The sequence below is a fragment of the Thermobia domestica genome, chromosome 7 (assembly GCF_964235325.1).
Source record: "Thermobia domestica chromosome 7, izTheDome1.hap1.1, whole genome shotgun sequence".
NCBI lineage: Eukaryota > Metazoa > Arthropoda > Insecta > Zygentoma > Lepismatidae > Thermobia > Thermobia domestica.
Window position 1 is genome coordinate 71,328,642 of NC_137460.1, and position 16,716 is coordinate 71,345,357.

Genomic DNA, 16,716 nt, shown 5'->3' on the forward strand with positions numbered 1-16,716 from the left:
GATCTTTGTCATGGAAAACACTAGAGAAAAGTAATTTCCACTGGCCGATGTATGACATAGGAGCACAGGTTTACAATCTGAAAAAAATCAGATAGAAATACAATAACGAAAGGAGGAGAGGGAATGACGAGGAGCGAAGTTTTACAATCTGAGAAAATCAGACAGAAATACAATGACGAAAGGAGAAGAGGAAATTACAAGGAGCGAAGGTTTACAGTCTGACAGAAGCAGACATAATCATAATGAGAAAAGAAAGAGAAGAAATGATGTAGGAGCGCATTTTTACAATCTGAGAAAATCAAACAGAAACATAATGAGGAAAGTGGCCAGGGAATTACGTAAAAGAGAAAGTGTAGTAGTTTACGCGCAGTCATGAATTCACAAGAACTATGCCTGCAAAAACATCAACAGCTACATTATCTCTCACCACTGTCTTTTACCAGCGTCATGTTATCTGCTAGCTCCAGCCCCTCTACTGAGATGACGAGACACAAACTGTGATATCACAAAGTATTTAGTGGAAAATGATCGGTGTAGGGCATTGCAACTGAGATGAGTCGAAAGTGCTTAATCAGAGATTTTACAGTAGTAAAAAATAATAAAGGACACAGTTGCAGTAGGATAAAACAACAATAATTTCGTTACAAACGAGTATCGGAAATTGTTATATACAACATTTATAGAATTTGATTTACTACAAATTTTTCAAGAATTTAGTACTTTTGTGATCCACTTCTTATGATTCTAACTGAAACAAAATTTCATTTCCTTAAGTAAGTACAAATATATACATCTTTTGGATGAATTTTGTCTTCTTTATTTTAGAACTAAACAAAGTCATAACAAAACATATATTTACATTTTATTTAAATATGCATAAAATGTATAACTAAATTTAACTCCTCATTTGAAAGAATTTTCATTATTTACTGATGCAAAGACGAAAGGAAATAAAATTCTATAAAATTTTAGTTTTTTCTTGAATTTTCTAGATCAAAATTTATTATTTAATTGAAAACGTTTTTGATGTTTCATTTGTATTTTATTTAATTTTACATCATCACATCGCTGATATTTCAAGAAAATAAACGTTTCTGAAATGTCAGTGGAATAGATATAAAATAAATAAAAGCACACAGATGGAACATTGAAATTCATTTAAAAATGATCCATATTACGTTCGCGAAAACCTCACACAGTATAAAATGTATTATTATAATATCTTCCTTAGAAATTAGTTGTCAACTCATCTGGAATAAAACTAGGGCTGGAAATGGGATTCCAGGACTAAGGAAACGGTCATTCACAGATAGTCTGATCGAACTACATTATGAGAATAGATGCGGGCTGTTTTGAAAGGAACGAAACAGAACAAAACGAAGGTTTTTTTCTATGTCTATATTTTCGTGTGAGTCTGGTATTATTTTCAGTTCTTTTTTCTTTCTTGAACTTTTACTCTCGCGTACCCCCTTTCTACTCCTCTCATTTCCATTTTTGAGTAAAACTGATACCTAACGAACGTTTTTCGAATACAATTTCATTGTTGCATGAAGGATAAGCTGATTTATTTACAATCAGGATACTAAAACAGGGAGTCAATTCAGGAACTGTTATTTTTTTATATTAAAAAGTATGATTATATATGTAAATCAAGAATAAAGAGTGACATTATGATAATGATTTATGTAACATACTATAAAGTGATGATTTTTTTTAAAAAACTGAATTCATGGTAATTTACATTGAATGTATTTTTTTTCAATAAAATTGAATGAATGGAACAGTTATTTCCATTACTTATTTCTCTATCAGCTGTGTAGCTAAAGCTTTAGATGAATGATATCAGTTGAAATTAACAAACTTCGATGATTATTTATGAAACAATCTTGATATGCATTAAAAACCTTTGAATTTGGACAGGTATCATATCATGAAACAATACTATGGGTTATTTATATTATTACCATTATTTTCCTGACAAGGATATACAAACTATAACTACTTAAAAATATTTTTGAATACTAAGATTAGAACTTAAAAATTTTATTCCTTTTCTAGATAATGGACACACTAACACTATATTATCTATCTATCTATAAACAGAGGAGAATGGTGGCTCAGTGATAGAGCGCTTTCTAGTGAGTGGATCCCTGATTCGATCCCCAGCCAAGTAAGGTTTTGGTGGACAACATCGTATCTCCCGTTTCCTCCCACTTCATCATTTCACCAATTCTTTCACCATCATTCACTTGTCTTAATCATCGCCTTCCTTAGCCTAAAGGGCATAGTCGTGGAACGTTAAAATAGAAACAGTCGTTTAAGACTGAGAAATATGTAATTTTCTATATACACTGCTCTTTTAGTTATAAATAATATATCAAAATCATACTATTTTTTTTTCATTGATATTCGTAAATTCTCGAATGTCGTGACTTCAAATTTTAAAATTTACTTTTACCTAGCAGAGTGACTTTTACTGTAAATCTTACTGAAATATATCATCAATAAGTAATCAAAATAACGATTAATCTAATAAACACGAGAAAAGTCTGAAACATTCCTATTGCAATAACCACAAGGTTATTCTATACTGATACGATATCTGATCACTGATGGCAATATATGAAACGTTTGACAAGCAAATCATAAATGTTGCTGATATATGTTAAGTAAAGATAAACAAGTGGAGCTTACCTTCATAAACAGTCATTCATAAGAAGCTAAAGACAACAAAGGGAAAAACCCAAACCCACGAATATATTTTCAAGAATCTTTTGTTATAATGTGAGGGGAATGAAAACAAAAACTGACAATTTTCATTACAATATTTTGCCACCTGTAATGTAGTTGGAATTACAACACCTAGCTGAAAGTGGCAGCTATGACATAAAAGTAAAACTACAGTTACATTGATAGATATTTTATATTTAGACTAGTTCGAAATCTAAAGGAAACGAGTAAACAGGAGGAAAGAAGAGTATTACTCTGATAGACCTGTTGAAATAACAATAAAGCTAACTTGCTACAAACTGCTCTGAAATAATCACAGACTGTATATTATTTAAGATTGTTACTAATAAAATTATCATATATGTTGTGTAGTATATTTTGTACTTAATTTAAAAGTAAAACAATATGAAAAGGCATTAAAAAGCGTATGTTAGAATGTGTTTGTTAAAATGTTAGCCACTTGCACTTTTCTATTATTTGATGATTATAACTTATCAGAAATCACAGACATAGATTTCAATTTTCTAAATACTTCAACTAGTTATCAATGCTGTGCAACTTTATGTCACTGTATAAAACAGTGAAAAATCTGATAAGAAAAAAGTTGTAGACTCAGGACTTGATAATATAAGCAGATAATTTGGATAATATAATTTTATAGTCATATAAACTTTAAGCAACTTGATTTTGGTTCTCAGTTGGTTAGTTGGGCATTACTTGATTGTTATTGTAGGGTTGGTAAGATAGTAGAAAAATTAAAAGTAATTAGTATGTTATTAATCAATGTATTCTTCTAAAATTACAAATAGTAAAAATTACTTACTTTATCATTATATGATTTTTTCTAAAGTTTAATTAGAAAAATAAAAACTGTCATAAAACAATTAAAAGAAAATAAATGGAATATAGCTTTCTACTATAAAGGATTTAACAAACTATGAAAAAATAAATAAAAAGGAATTATAATAGCATACAATAAATTCATAGAAGGTATATACAGAGACACATTGTAAATGTTCGTAGAAATATGTACAGGGGCCTTCTTAGCTATGGACTTTATTTATTTTATTTATTTCCTTTTTTGTTTACAAGATTCAAGCCCTTAATTTACTTACAATGGATTTATTGTATATAGTAGTAACAATAGGAACAAATTATGTGGAAAACTGCACAACTAAAAGTCTCGACAATTGAAATGGAAGGAATTAGTAAATAAAAGAATAAAAGGAAGGGGAATAGTATGGCCTGATAGTATAAAATGGAGGTATGTGACGAACAGTTTTTGCTTCCTTTCCTACGTCCTATATTGGATTAAAATGATATATAACTATACAATTACCACTTATAAATTTCCAACAAATAAGAAAAACGAAAGTCTGCCATATTTCTAAATCTAATAATTACAAATACAATCAAAATTACAGACCTGCACTGACATTTAGTACTTATGCAGAGATGTTTGAATCATTTCATTACAAACATATTAAAAATTATTCGTCCAGCGTAAGTTGACAGTGCTATATCTTAAGTTATCATCAATTTATAAGCAAATATATTAGATGAAACAGTCAAGTGGATGCTATTTATATTGATTTTGTGAAAGCACTCGATTATGTTCATCACTGGGTATGAATGGAAAAACTTCGTCAGTTCAATTTGTCTGTGGTCGATTTGTCAGTCAATCAATCTGAGTCATATTTGAGAAATCGAAGGCAGTTTGTTGTATATAAAGGATAAAAATTGGCTGAATACTTTCAATCATCAGTAATTTCAAAAGGGTCAAATTTGCGGCCTTTAAATTTGTAATATTTACAAACGATCTTCCTGAAGACATAAAAAATCTTATAAATTGCTATGTGCTTACAATCTTAAAATTCACAAGTGTACAAACTCAATCAGTGATTGTAATGAACGTCCACAAGACATAAATGCAGTGGGTATTAAGTGGTGCCAAAATAATATACTTAGGTGTAAATATTGATAAATGTAAAATCATGAGTTTCAAAAAAAAGGAAGGAGCAAGTGCAATTTCAATACACAGTAAGCAAAATTGAAATACCGTTAATAAGTACTATAAATGATTTATATGTAATATACGTTACGAGGTTTATATTTGGAATCCATATTGAAAGCATAATAAATGAGGCAAACCAAAAATTAGTAGAGGGTTAAGTAAATCATAAATTATATCACTGTTATATCTATTATATTAATATTAAGCATTATAGAAATTATACCTAAAAATTATATGAAATATATCGTATCGTATATGAAATGTATCTTTGCTCCATACTTGATTAGAAGACTTGTATGGAACCCAGGAAAAAAAAAACTTCCAAAAATAAAATATAATCCAAATATCTAAGGTATCTTATTTACAAGCAAGGAAACTATTCTTGGATCTGAAAATTTATTATTCATGTATAAAAATTTTGGGATAATTCTTAAACAAAGAACATCGTGATATGATGTTATTTTTATACAAAATACTTAGTAATAAATAGATTCCAACGAACTGCTTTCGAGCTTCCCATTATAAGCATACCGAATAGATATCCACACAAAAAATTATCATAATTTTTCTTATTGTACAAAAGTATTGACTAAAATGTTAAGTAAGTCACCTACGTGAAGAATGAGTGTAACCTATAATAGAATCACTAAATGAACGAGTAACATTGACATCTATACTGATTGACTTATGAAGTCTAAAAGTGAAATTGTAAATATGCATTTATCATAACTAGAGCCATGAATTTCAGGGGGAAAATTTTGGTAAGATATGTGCAAAATTTTGGTAGAAAAAAGATGCAAATTTCATATATAAATGTTTATACGAACAGTACCGAAACTAAGTACATCATACATAATGATCTCAAAATTCACTCATGTATTTTTTAAAAAGTCTGTTTAAAACAAGTCCCAGAACACAATGTTATTAATGTTACAAGTCCAGAAAACTGTTATAACGAGTAACATTTAACATTTCAATGAAATTTACAAGACCGAAAGTCTGTTAAAACAGTTAACATTTAACATATCATTTTTTTTCTGTGTAACTGCGTCTCTGGTCACTAAGGAAATAGTGAATCATCGGGTTACGAACTTAATATGTTCCGTAATGCTGATAGTGAATAGAAATTATTTTTATACTGAAATTAATGTTCATATAATTAATCTGTTCTAACCGGGAGTTTTGTAACCTTTGGATTACTGAATTTGTAATAGAAAAGAAGTCAACAACCCCGATTGAGGATACTCGTGATTGGTAAATCTGATAATGTCACCTCTCTTTATTTTCTCTTCAATAGCTTTCGCCTAGGGAGACTTGGGTTCGATTTCACTGTGTAACAAATTTTCAACTTTTTTTCTCTTTCCTGAAAATAATGACTGATTACTATAGAACTTTTTACGCTGATTAGTGATAAAACTGGAAATTCTGTACCAGCCTCCAATCCTGAGAAATAGCCTATTAAAATTTTAATATATAATATGATTATAATGTGCTAGGTTAAACATTACAGAGCTCATAAAGACCGTCTAAATTTTTAAGGAACCATGTGAAATTTAGAGGACACCTTGCAGATACAAATCCCTACTAATGCCTTACCGTGAGTGCCTTAAGGGGCATTTGATCCCTGGATTGTCATTTAGAAAAACTTTTTATACAATTGTGTTTACAGTTTGAACAATTTTGTGACAAAACTGCCTACTTTTCAGGGGTTTGTTCCCTTGGGAAAGATCCTATGGGCGTCCATCCGCCTGAGAATGTTTGATGAACAACTGGGAGAAGTAGATTTATTCACTCATCTCATAGTTCATTACAATGAGTCAAAGCTAAAGGCCTAAATATAAACATTAACTTAAAATGCACATAAAATATGTATTGAAACAAAATTAGTGAAACACAACATACAGGAGTGAAATAAAATAAGAATACTGTACTACTTCAGAAAATGTTCTTATCGGCATTGCCTTTTGTACGCACTTTCCCGCTCTCTGTTATTAAAACAAAATAAGAAAACTGCCTTGCTTCAAAAACTGATAAACGCGCTTATCGGCGTTTCCTTTTGTACACACACTCATGTTCTCTTTGCACGGTCCAACAATAGTCAGTTAGCATAGAGACCTCCTCACATTTCCCCGAGTATCTTTCTTCCAGCACACGAATTGTTTGATCAAATCTTTCACCGTGTTCATCTGATACTGCACCTAAGTTCTCGGGAAAATAATCCAAATAGCTGTGGAAAGAATGAAGTTTCAAGAACATGTTGCAACCCATCAGTCCTTCAACAATTTGGGAATATTGTTCAGATTTTCTGTTTCCCAGTAAACAATTTACCACATTTTTCAGCGCAACTAAGCTCTTCTCTTGCTTTTGCTCAGGGTTTCGTCAAATTGTGGATCTTTCATCATTTTTCTTATTTCTGGTCCACCGAATATCCTTTCCTTAAGTTTTTCATCTGTGATGCGGGGAAATAGTGCCTTCAGCACGGAAGCCATCACCATCTTTATGTAGACCCTTGACGAAAATCTTCATTAATCCTAACTTTATGTGTAGTAGCTGTAAGTATACATTCTGCGGTTCGACAAGAGATTTACTTTTCTGTCCAGGAGCCAAAACCTTCTTTGCAGGCTATTGTTTTACGTTGTAGGTTGATCTTCTGCCCTAGTGTCCCATTCACTCACTCACTCACTCTCACACTCACTCACTCACTCTCTCTCTCTCTCTCTCACACACACACACACACACACACACACACAAACAACAATATTTCTTATACTCCGATTGCATCCTCAAAAACAGGCCAAGAACTTTAAAATCACCACAAATGTGTCATGGATGTTCCGCGTACTCAAGATTTTCAAGTAAAAGCATATTTCTGTGTGTTTCTTTCGCACCTCAGCATAAACAACCGGAATAATAGGGTGTATTTCTATTATGTGACACGGCTACACGGCTTTTAAACTGAATTTGGAAAAGTCACATTCACATCGTATTCAATGTTCAATGCAGACATGAGTCTACAAACATCTGTACAGAACATCAAACCTTCGTGAGAGTCGAAGAACTTCACTTGATCACATCCGCGAAAGCGATATGTAGTTATTTTTATGTTCTTCTCTAAAAGATTCCACTCTTGTAGTCTCGAAGCTAGTAGTTCAGCCTGGAACTTGGACAAGTGAAAATCCCTAACAAGGTCATTTAATTTACTTTGATATATTAATTGCTGCTCCGACTATTTTTCAGTATAGACAGGATCTTCAATTTCGGAATCACGATCTATGGAATTAGCACATTCACCAGAATCATCCAACGACCATTTTCTCGGTGGAACAGGCACAGGCAACTCTTTGCTGTGTGGAAGAGGTCGAACAGTGGAAGGTAAATTTGGGTATACGATTGACTTAGTTTTTAATGTTATTCCACTTACATTTGTTAAACAAACATAACAGTCTGACGTATGGTCTTTCGACTCACGTCACACCATTCGTACGGCAAATGGCATTGCTTTGGATATCCCATTCAACCACTCCCAAAGATTTACTGCAAAAGATTTACAACTCCCATGTGGAGCCCATTTTTTATCCTGATTCCCGACTTTGCCCTGAAAGTACAAGCTTTTTTCACAAGCGGTGTCATCTATGTAATATTGGATTTAACAGTCACTCTACTACATACGTAACAAGATCTGTTAGGGTCATTCAAGCAATTTCTTGGCGTGACTTACTGCACACAATACACACGCAAGTACTTTTTAGAGGAAAAAATCTAAGAGTAATGTCCAGGAACCCACTTTTATCTTTGTCCAACAATATAAGAGCTGTATTCTTCCAATGTATAACCTTCCAGTCCTTCCACTTGCAGCAAAATCACAAACAAATAAGGAACTCAAAACAATGAACCACAATTCCACTGATAAAGACTTTTACACAGTGTTGCACCTACACAGCAGAAAGTGTTGCCAACTCGAGAAAGGAAAATTTATTATTAAAAATTCCCCTTTTCCCCATTTTTGGGAAAATGGAGGCTGATACAAATGAACGACTTACGGTTTTAAGATCAGGACACAAAATACGACTACAATCAGTGAATAACTTCCAGGAAAGAAAATCACTTTAACACAAAGTTTCCGGCGGAGCCTCATGTGATTCGGATTCCACGTTAATCAGTAGGTCCAAGTCTCATAATAGCCTCGCTGCTGAAAGGAGCGTTAACCCCAAAATCAACTCAACTCAGCTTTTGCCTAACGAGTCTACACTGAAGCAGAAATAATGTGATGCTGCAAACGTTCGGTGTTTCTTGTTTAATTATTTTAGGAATAAAATGCGGGAAAAAGTGTAAAACTATGAAAACATTGATTAAGAGTGCTAATTTAATGTTTTCTTTGCAAGACAAGATAATTTGGTCATTTAAATAGCAAAACAAAATTAAAGGTGCAAAACCTAAAATTCCTAGCTCTAATCACAACTGCATTTAGTATGACATCTCTTGCGGTTTATTTATTTATTCACTGAAATTTAGCTTATCGATACAAAAGAATATCATGGAAAGTTCGCGAATAGGTTGATAAGCTATGTGTCTTCCCATCTAAGGCATAGGAGAGTCTGGGAAAGGATTTTGAGGCTACTCATTCGGAAGATGTGATCATATAAGTATTGTTGTGATGGGCGTGTGTTCTGGGATAAGTCGATCGAGAAGTGCCGGTGATTGTTGATGCTGATCGAAGGAGCAATTCGCCAACATAGAACGGTTGGACAAGGATGCATTTAAAGATCTAGATGATACTGGAAGAATCACAACTATTGCAGTGGTAGAATGTGCGTGTGTACCCTTTCCGAGGAGATGTTAGAAGGTCAAACTGAATGTCGAATCATATCAACAACCATTGACACTTTCACAGCACCCAAATATTCCTAATCTACCTGTGCCAGGAGCGTACATAGGGGACGTCGCAGGTGGGTTTTAGGGCGCATGTTACACTCATTAGATTATTTGAGGAAACTTAGATTTTCATTCAAATTGGTACAATCAAACTGCAGAACGGTAAATTTAGGGGGACAGAATGGTATATTTGGGGCGTGAAAGGCGTGGGGAGTGGAAATGGTAAAGTTTGCGGGGAAGAATGATAAATTTGTGGAAAGAGAATGGTAAATTTTGGGAGGAGAATGGTAAATTTGAAGGGAAGAATGATAAATTTATGGGGAGAATATAAATCTGTGAGGAATGAATTGAAAATTTGTGAAGAAGAATGGAAAATCTGGGGAAGAATGATAAATTTGGAAACAAGAAGGTAAATTTAGCGGGAAGAATGATAAATTTGGGGAAGAACATTAAATTTGGTTGCCTCAAGCACTTGGAGTGATGAGTACCCCTGGGAGTATGCAAGAGTTTCCAAGTTTTAACCACTCTTGAGCAAGATATTATTAAAAAATGAACATTTACTATATTAAAATAAGTATACAAAATTACAAACACACTACTTGAAGTTAAATATATTTCAGTGGCTATGTGAGGGAACACAACTAGTGCTACAAATAGTGAAAGGATATGCATTTGGGAGCTTGAACCCGTACATCCTCCCTAATGAAATCCTGCATACGCTACTGAACTGTAACAGATCATTCAACGTATTACAACACATTTGACCACACTTTCTACTTATTTCCAAAATCATTCTTTCAGATTTCTCTTCTTTCAAGAATAAACGGGAAAGCACATTACCGCCATATTTGTAAATCGCCTGCTGGTTTTAACAGTGTAGAATACCAAGCCTCATTACAATCATATATCATTTTTAATATTTTTTTTCTTTTATCAATTTATTTTCATTTCTGTGGAAATTCTCAGTTTCAATCTCAAGGGAGTTCATATGGCTCGGAACATCATTATAATAATAACTGATTAAAATATAATTTATGAGATTATAAGTCTATATGCCATACAGCTTCGACGCTGAAACAGAACGAACTCCAGTAAATTATATATAATTACTTATGTACCTTATATGTATTTATACAGGGTGTTTCAGAACAATACCGACAACGTTTAGGAGGTGATTTCTGACACCAAGATAAGACAAAAAGTATAGACCAACCTGGGTGCACAAATGTTTCCTTTCGGAGTTATAGGCTGCCGAAAATATGAAAAAAAAAAAATGAAATTTAAAAGGCCCATAGCGCCAAAACTATGGGACCTACCGTAGTCGGGTCAAGACTTCACCTAGGAACTAGTATTTGTCCTATCCAAATATCTATGTTTCAGAATCCTGCAGTACTTCCACAATAATTTTTATGAAGGTAGTTCGTGAGTACTTCAAATTATATGCCCGTAGATAAACTCCCTGTTTAAAAATGGTTGCGTGAGTACTTTAGGATTCCGAAACATGTATTTTTGAATAGGGCACATATTAGTTCCTAAGTAAAGTCTTGACCCGACTACTGTAGGTCTCATAGTTTTAGAGCTATGGATCTTTAAATTTCATTTTTTCGTGTTTTCGACAGCCTGTAACTCCGAAAAGAAGCATTTGTGCACCAAGATTGGTCTATACTTTTTGTCTTATCTTGGTGTCAGGAATCATCTCCCAACGTTGTCGGTGTTGTTTTGAAACATCCTGTATATTTGTTCTTGTACTCGATTTATTTCTGTTAACGTCTCCCACCCCACCCTCAAACTTTAAGTTAAATGTAAAAAAAAAATCTCCGGAAGTGTGCTTCAGTGACTAGTCCTAACTCAATCACTCAGATGTGCACAAAGGAAAGACAACTGACAATCCTAAGGTTAAATACGCTTTTCGTAATTTTCGTTTATATTGTTATCAACAACTGTTCACACTGGATACGATGTACGAAATGCTAACTTTTCCTTACTTACTGATAAATCGTCTCAAGTTGCTTCAATAATGGTAAATTATAAAAGTTTCGATTTACAGACATCTATTTCTAGAATAATATTTTTAATAGTAGTAATAATAAATAGTATATTATATATAAAAGCATTATATATTTAATACCTTCTGGAAACAATCGTTAATATATTATTTACCTGAGCTAATTGAAGGCAACACAAGGGCTTCTTTTCTTTGAGGAGGTAGCAAAGGGTAGGACTAACTCCAATGTAAGGCGAGACAGGAGGAAATCCTTTCACAATGCTGTAAGAAAAAGGAAAAATTAAATGGTCAATAACGGTTTACAAAATTAATGTTTAAAGATGTCTCTTCAGTAAGGCACTCTAGTACAAACGCGAAGACTACATTAAATGCTACAAAAACGTGGTACGATTAACACTGAACATGTCTGGCAAGTTTCCGCGTTCGAAGTTGCTGTAATTCTTACTTTGCTGCTGAAAACTCCATGAAACTTCATTCTATTTTCTTGAACCCTGTTTCTTTATCTGGAACTTAGACGCAAACTTCAGTAAGAATAAATTATATTTTTTATGAATACAATCTTCTCTACAAACATAATTATAGTGAATTACTATTGACATTCTCAGAAAGCATTCGTTAATCAATAAATGTATCTAGTTCTTAAAATCGAATATACTTGTGTGTAATGCAAAGGAAAATGTTCAAACCTATCATGAGGTAAAACATGTTGATGCTAGTTTTCAGGATTACTTTCTCGAGTCAATAACTAAAGCGTAGTATCTTGTGAAAAAGCACTTTGAACCAAATATTATGTAAATATTATATGATCACATTTCTAATTTCGATGTACTGCGTAAAACTGTTTCGTGAATATATTAGGATTCTGAAACGCGTACTTTTGGATAGCGTACATATTAGTTCCTAAGTGAAGTCTTGACCTGACTATAGAAGGTCCCATAGTTTTGGAGCTATGGACCTTTAAAGTTCATTTTTTTTCATGTTTTTGGCAGCTTATAATTCCGAAAGGAAGCATTTATGCACCCAGGTTGGTCTATACTTTTTGTCTTATCTTGGTGTCAGGAATCAGCTCCCACCCTAGAAGAAGTTTTTTGTTGCCTTCACTAAATTTACTGTTCTGTTATTCTAGAATATGTGATGACCAGTGACCAAAATTTACATAATATTCATTTCAAACTTACATTGTATTTAATTCATAACTTCTTTAGTATTTAATTCGACACTTGTTTAATATTTAATACTCACTTTCTGAAAAACAATCATACAAATAAATAAATAACAATGAATTAGAATTCTACAAGATAATAATTAGACATGAATAAAACAGACAACACCTTGGAAACGTAAGTAATTAACACAAAATAGTTTAAGGAAACGTTAAGAAAAATATCTGAATAGTTCTATGAAGTAAATTTTTACAGTGATCTTGCTGAATTGTGTATAAGCTGATTATAACTTTTGCTAAATATTAAGCTCAGATAATGTTTTTCTTTTTTTACTATCAATAATTATAATTCGAGGACTGCCCAGAAAAATGTTAACTACATACGCTTTGAACGCAAAACACTACGATATACGATCTGATGTATACCATCCAAATACTAGTTAGCGAGTTGTCTTACTCAGATTAGTGAAATTAATATTCTGTTGATAATAGACTCTTCAAGGGATTCAAAAAATTATGGATATCAGTGTGTTTTCAAACAAATGGTGATAGTTATTTTCTTCAGAGATGAGAACAATATGATTATGATCGCAGAGTGTTTAAGATACGTTTCGATAGTCATTGAGAGTACTTTTGCTCTTACTTTTACCTAACATAATTCATTTAAATCTTATGATCAGTTTCCTATTTTAACACGCCTAGGCTTAAAATACTGGATTGGAGCCCAAGTTCATACACACAACACGGACCAAATAGAGAAGGTAAGAAGTTTACCTGAAATCTAAGTTTATTTTGCATTAGTAAGCATATATTTTCAACAATACATTCCTATCTCTCAGGCGCTTGAAGATTTTGAAACATTTAGATTTCTATCCATTAAACAGTTTATAAAATTAATAATATTTCTGCATTGTTAGTATTCTGCTTTACATTTGTAGTTCTCTCGTGCTTTTCTTCAACTCAGTGTGCAAAATGGCACACATTTCAGTTAATACGAAACTATTAAAATTTAACAACACAAAAATATGTGGTGTTCTGTTTCATGATGATGAATATTTCTTGTTTTCGATTCTCTATTTAGCAATCAAAAACATTATTGAGTTACACTTTGGCTAATGCCAATAGTGGACTTAAGAGCCTGCCATACTAAAAATAAATACAAAATTTACCATTTTTCTTTTGCTTGTTTTTCATAAGTGAAAGGAAATAATGAAATTCAACTTACCACAATCATACATAATATTATTCTACAACAGAAAATACGAACTTTAAGAATTTTCAGTGTTGCCATCGTAGAAATTACAGTGTTGCCAGAAAGACGTTTCCCCCAAAATCTAAGTTAAGGTAGTGACTAGAGGAACGAACTCAATTGCATTTGATTATGTATCATGTTGTTTTGGTATCCTGTGGACTACTTTTTAAATAACATTATTATTTAATTTTAATAACTGTATGTTAAAACTATTTTGTTTACTACAAACTAAATACAGTTATCATTTAAAAAAGTAGTTCACAGGATACCAAAACATGATACGTAATCAAATGCAGTTGAGTTTGTTCCTCTAGTCGCTGCCTTAACTTAGATTTTGGGGGGAAATGTTATTCTGGCAACACTGAATATTATTCACGTTCATATTGTTTGTTGTAGAATAACATTATCTATAATTATGTAAGTTGCATTTCATTTTCTCCTTTCACTTACGAAAAAGAAGCAAAAGAAAAGTGGTAAATTTTGTATTATTTTAGTATATCAGGCTCTTAAGATGAAAAGAAAACGACAAAGTTATTGATTGTTTTTTTTTTTAAATTTTTCTATGCAATCAAAATGGATAATTTTAAAGCAACTTTATTGTGGTAGAGCATTTTCTTTTTAGTTATTTCCTGATAGATTTTAATGGTGAAGAATATTCTTGTTGTAGTTGGTATGAGTATTCACTTTGAAGGCATTTTGGAAGTGGAATGTTAAAATATTTTTTTGACTGTAGTTCTCATATTTATGAAATATCCGTTCTTCGAACTGTGAAAATAAGTTTGTTGAAAGTATTTGAACCTTGTTTTCCATCTTAGGATACCCATTTCAATAATGTGCAATGATACAAATTCGTAACGTTACCCCTTGTCATCTTCAACTTGCTATGTCTATTTTATTTATCTTATCTTATAGCAAAACTAAAAAACTAAAAACTAAAAGTTCCAATCCAATACCTTGTACAAGCGCGAAAGTTTTAATTAGTGTAGAACAATTAAATGATAAAATTATAGAAAGCATTTTTTCATTTAAATTTCCTCAAATTCGATAGTCAATTGTTTCTATCAAATACATCCACTTACCTAGAGCACTCGTCATGCCACAGACTTTCGATATATTCTTCATTCTGACTTTCTGAAATCTCCAATCTGAGAAAAAGTAAATTGTGATTTCTACAGTGGATATGATTCTTTCAAATAATTAAAAAAAATCTAGCTCTTACTGCGAAAAATCTATGAGCATAGGCAGTCCTGACCGTCATTATAGTGACAAAAAAAGGCGTGTTTTGAATATTTTTTTTTGGTGATTAGTGAAAAGGAAAAAAATTATATCTTTTAAAGATATCTTTTGTTTTTGTAAGCGCACGAACTTCAACGGACATAACAATCAAAGAAAGTGCACAGAACGAATGAAGGAAGTGCTTTCGGTCACAACTGCAAACATTAGTGCGGACTACAAAGCACACTATTCTACTATTACTATTTCTATTATTTGCTAGTACTAATACTAGTGCTACAACATGCAAATATGGATTACAGACACAGACAAAATACGCACACATACAGGTAGAAGAGAAAATAACACAGTATAACTATCATTACAAATAAAACTGAAATAATTATGCAAAATACTAAATCCATAAAGCTTAAATAGTACGTAAATACTTAATTCATAATTAAGCATATGTATTGTACGTAAGTGGAATGAAAGGACAAGCTTCAGATGGTTTGTTTCGCCAAACGAATTTAGTTAGATGTAAGTTGAAAAACGCTTTGTTTAAGGAAGCAAATTGCCGTAGCCATATATTGTTTTTGCCATGCATGTAGATGGCAAAGTAATTTTGTTTTCTTTTTAAGTAAAAAGAAAATTATACAATTCCTGTATCCCTGATTTCTTGTTTGTCAGTTTCAAACCTTGCTATTTTTTTAAAGTAAGAAAAAATATGCGAATGAAAACTGTCATTCTTTAAAAAAAATACATTTTTAAAAAATATGAAACTCTCACTCCTTCATTTTCAATAACTTTAAGTAAATTTATAATAAAATAAATAAATAATATAAATAAAGCAAAATTTGACAAATAGTATTTTAAAGTGTTGAAATCACAAAAATGTTCTTTCTAAATTATGGTTTATTTTAATTTCTGACTTTCTTGATTATTTTAATTTTTCTTTTAAAATTAATTTATGTTGTGTATGAACTGATATATAGATTCAATGAATATTCGTATGCTGGTTTAATATTATGTTAATATGTTAATAATAACGTATACAGAAGTATTTTGTAAATAAAAAATTCAGTTACAAATAATTCATTTTTTAAATAAAAACAAGACACATTAAAAAATAGAGAAAACTCAAATAAAAATTAAAACTTAAAATTCTCTTGCAATTGAAAAAAAATAAATAAATAAATAAAACAAACAAACAAACAATAGTTCTCAATATAAATCAATAGTCCATAATAATAATAATAATAATAATAATAATAATAATAATAATAATAATAATAATAATAATAATAATAATAATAATAATAATAATAATAATAATAATAATAAATTAAGGATTCAATAATCTAAGTCATTAAGTACCGGAGACGTAAGAAATAGGATAAAGAGTTCTGTCATTTTTGTAATATCCTACATAGAAAAGGAATTTGAGATTCCACATTCATTCTGGAATT

General features: G+C 31.5%; 1 protein-coding gene across 5 annotated transcripts in view; it reads right to left on the reverse strand.

Moving 5' to 3' along the window:
* The window catches only part of SLO2 (slowpoke 2), a 664,715-nt gene that overhangs the window by 75,096 nt on the left and 572,903 nt on the right, over positions 1-16,716 (reverse strand). For 3 of the 5 annotated variants that reach the window (XM_081764837.1, XM_081764838.1, XM_081764840.1), the window contains 2 exons: positions 15,115-15,180; positions 11,777-11,882 (listed from right to left, as the gene is read on the reverse strand). In XM_081764837.1, the coding sequence (XP_081620963.1) occupies positions 11,777-11,882; positions 15,115-15,180 (172 nt within the window). The remainder of the gene's footprint in view (positions 1-11,776; positions 11,883-15,114; positions 15,181-16,716) is intronic. The other 2 variants (XM_081764841.1, XM_081764839.1) reach the window with 1 other exon arrangement.